The following is a 3,592-nucleotide window of genomic DNA, read 5'->3' on the forward strand; positions in this document are numbered from 1 at the left end:
CACTAGGTATTTATATAAACATATGTAGCCCTGGCAGAATTACCATAGGATCATGGAAGGGGCTGGGTTGGAAGGACCTTAAAGCTTATCTCATTCCACCCCCTGCCATGGGCAGAGACACCTTCCACCAGCCCAGGTTGCTCCAAGCCTCATCTAACCTGGCCTGGAACACTCCCAGGGATGGAGCAGCCACAGCTTCTCTGGGCAACCTGTGCCAGTGCCTCACCAACCTCACACGGAGGAGTTTCTTCCCAATATCCCACTTAAATCTCCCCTCCCTCGGCTTAAAGCCATTCCCCTTGTCCTGGCACATAATTTTTGTCTGCATCTTACTGATGGAAATTTCAACTCGTTTGAAACTCCCAGGAGCAGCAACAATGCCAGAGCTGTCAGAAAACAATGGGATCAAGTGGATGACCTCTCTGGAAGCAAAATTTGAGGATGCAAAAGAGAAAAAACCTACTGCAGAGAAGCTTGAACGACTGAGGAGAGAAAAGGTGGGACCAGGGAATTCTGAGCAGCAGCAGATTCCTGGGGTTCTGTGGGCATTTGAGAATTGAGATTCAATTCCTCTTGAGGGGAGGGAGACAGAGTATGGGGAAAGAACCAGGAGCTGAATCCATGCAAGGTTTGGTTTGTGGCATCAAGGAGAGATGAAAGAGTTTTTCTGCCTTTTAGATAAACCGATTCAGGAACCAGCACAGGATCAATGTCCAGGGCACAGATCTCCCTGACCCCATTGCCACCTTTGAGCAGCTTCAGAAGGAGTACAACATCCATCCCAAAATCATGGAGAACATCCAGGCTGCAGGATTCCAGGTCCCCACTCCGATCCAGATGCAGGCGATTCCCGTCATGCTGCATGTGAGTCCTCTGGGACTGTGTGTTCTTTCAGGGATTAGGGCAAAATCTGGGATCATGGCAGTGTTTGTAGCACAGCTTTAGAGATACATCAGCTGCAGCAGAGTTCAGAACTTAGCCAGTGTTCTCGGAATGTGCTTTTCCTAAGGAGTTTTCGGTCAGTTTGTAGTGTTGATTCTTATGTGGATGAGGTTTTAGTTCCTCTTTTTTCCTGGTGAAATATAACCTCCTCTTGTTTTCCTTACAGGGTCGGGAGCTTCTGGCTTCAGCTCCCACTGGGTCTGGAAAAACACTGGCATTTTGTATCCCTCTCCTAACACATCTGAAGCAACCCAGGAACAAAGGATTCCGAGCTCTGATCATATCACCGACCCGAGAACTTGCCAGCCAGGTGTGTGTGAGAGCAGAGGAGTTCTCATCTTGATGTGCTTCAGTGTTTCCACTCTGAATCAGTAAAACTGCAGCTCAGTAAAGGTCTTTTTCCTTTATTACCCTCAGATAGCAGAAAAAGCTAATTTAAATGTTTCTTTTAAGCCTTTTGACTTGTGTGTGAAGTAGGTACATATGTGGTATCTGAGCCTAATCTAAATGATTAGATTAGAGGCCTGAGATTCTTTGATCCTCTTTTAAACTGCCCAATGCTCAGGTGCTCTTCAAACCTCCTTTCATACTTGAGATTGCTATGAGAGGTTTATCTGTTTGTCCCAAACTCAGGACTTCAGCTCACAATTTCATACTGGAGCTGTGTTGTTAAACTGAAACAAAAAGCCAACTTAGGACAGTTTTTAGTCATATGGCAGAGGAGGCTCCTGGGAGCTGCATGGTGAGAACTTGCAAGTGAATAATGCATGTTAGAAAGCTTTTTGTCATGCCAAGAAAACTAGACAGGTTTCTCTTAACACTGAAATCAGGGTGATGTTTGCAGCTGGCAGTGTTCCGGGCCAGGTTGGACAGGGCTTGGAGCAGCCTCGGCTGGTGGAAGGTGGAACTGGAGCTTTAAAGTCCCTCCCAACCCAAACCATTCCATGGTGCTGTGATTGTCAGCAGTTTTCTGGTGAGAAAAGCTCATGAACTCAGTTTGGAAGCTCAACCTCTGGTGCCCTTTTTCAGACCCACCGGGAGCTGGTGAAGCTGGCAGAGGGCACAGGCTTCAGAATCCACATGATCCACAAGGCAGCTGAAGCAGCCAAGAAGTTTGGGCCCAAGTCTTCCAAGAAGTTTGGTAATTGTTTTAACTGCTGAAGTGCTTCTAAAAAATGTGAAAAATGTCCCTTTCTGTGTGGGCTCTGTGGTGTTAAAGGGGTGAGTGAAGCCACTTGAGGTGTGTGAGCTGTTGTGCAACACCCACTGAGTGGCAGGGGAGAAATGGGAAGTGAGCCTGACAGGGACTCTTCAGTTGGACTTCTGGCAGACTGAGTTGAAGCTGTTGTCTCTCAGGACTCTGTCAGACTGGTTTGGTTTATGTCTCTTTCAACAGTTTTCTTTTTTTTTTTCTCTCTTTTTATAGATATACTGGTTACCACTCCCAACAGACTCATTTACTTGCTGAAAGAGGATCCTCCAGCAATAGATTTGAGCAGGTACTGGGAGTTTGCCTCAGATCAGAAGGGGGAAGGTGGAGGGGCAGGCACTGATCTCTGTGAGCAGTGACAGGACCTGAGGGAATGGCTGGAGCTGTATCAGGGGAGGTTTAGGCTGGAGATTAGGCAAAATTCTTCCCCCAGAGGTGTTTGGGCACTGAACAGCTCCCCAGGGCAGTGGGCAGGGCCCCAAGCCTGACAGCTCCAGGAGTATTTGGCCAATGCTCTCAGCACAGGGTGGGATTGTTGGGGCTGTGCAGGGCCAGGAGTTGGACTGGATGATCCTTGTGGATCCTTCCAGCTCAGGATACTCTGTGATTCTATGAAATCTGTCTTGGTCGCTGAAAGGTGGCACTTCCCCACCAGTGACTGCACTGAAAAGCAAACCTCCCTGTTCCCAGTGTGGAGTGGCTGGTGGTGGATGAGTCAGACAAGCTGTTTGAGGAGGGGAAGTCGGGGTTCAGGGACCAGCTGGCCTCGGTGTTCCTGGCATGCACATCCCACCTGGTCAGAAGAGCCTTGTTCAGCGCAACCTTCGCGCAGGACGTGGAGGAGTGGTGCAAGCTCAACCTTGACAGCATTGTCCTGGTCTCTGTGGGAGCAAGGTAGGTGTGTTTTATATCCTGGGAGATTTGTTTTCTTTGTATCCTCACTGTCCTTGGTGTTATGATGTTGTTAGTCACAGAACTGCAAGTGGTTTGTCTCCAGAAAAAAATCGTGTAGGCACACAGATATTTCTTACACTTTGGGGAAAATGTTCCTTTCCTATGCCCATTATTTTATCATCCAGTAAACATGAATTTTAGCAGAGTGTCCTGGTGCAGTAAGTTTTGTTCTTTGCCTTTGCCCATTACTTTATAAGCAAACAAACATTAATCTCAGCATGTGCTGGAGGAACACGTTTTATTTAGAAGCATTTCTCATTCAGCAGTAAGGTTTTATGGGGTTTAATGCATCAAATATGTATCAGATCTATATAAAAACCACTAATGGGAGCACATTTCTGTTGGATTTCTGGTTTCAGAAACTCTGCAGCAGAGACAGTAGAACAAGAGCTGCTGTTTGTTGGATCTGAGACAGGAAAACTAACAGCAATGAGAGAACTTGTTAAAAAGGTATTTTGGAGAGACTGAGCACATTCTGTTTCCTGC

The 3,592-nt window shown here is 47.0% G+C and overlaps 1 protein-coding gene across 1 annotated transcript in view; it reads left to right on the forward strand.

Moving 5' to 3' along the window:
* The first annotated feature begins 374 nt into the window (after positions 1-374).
* Positions 375-3,592, forward strand: part of DDX52 (DEAD (Asp-Glu-Ala-Asp) box polypeptide 52) — a 6,062-nt gene continuing 2,844 nt past the window's right edge. The window contains exons 1-7 of the mRNA XM_009084060.1: positions 375-497; positions 679-864; positions 1,109-1,252; positions 1,972-2,083; positions 2,369-2,441; positions 2,843-3,046; positions 3,466-3,556. Coding sequence (XP_009082308.1) covers positions 378-497; positions 679-864; positions 1,109-1,252; positions 1,972-2,083; positions 2,369-2,441; positions 2,843-3,046; positions 3,466-3,556 — 930 coding nt within the window. The 5' untranslated portion in view covers positions 375-377. The remainder of the gene's footprint in view (positions 498-678; positions 865-1,108; positions 1,253-1,971; positions 2,084-2,368; positions 2,442-2,842; positions 3,047-3,465; positions 3,557-3,592) is intronic.

Source organism: Acanthisitta chloris, unplaced genomic scaffold (genome assembly GCF_000695815.1).
Source record: "Acanthisitta chloris isolate BGI_N310 unplaced genomic scaffold, ASM69581v1 scaffold24271, whole genome shotgun sequence".
Classification (NCBI taxonomy): Eukaryota; Metazoa; Chordata; class Aves; order Passeriformes; family Acanthisittidae; genus Acanthisitta; species Acanthisitta chloris.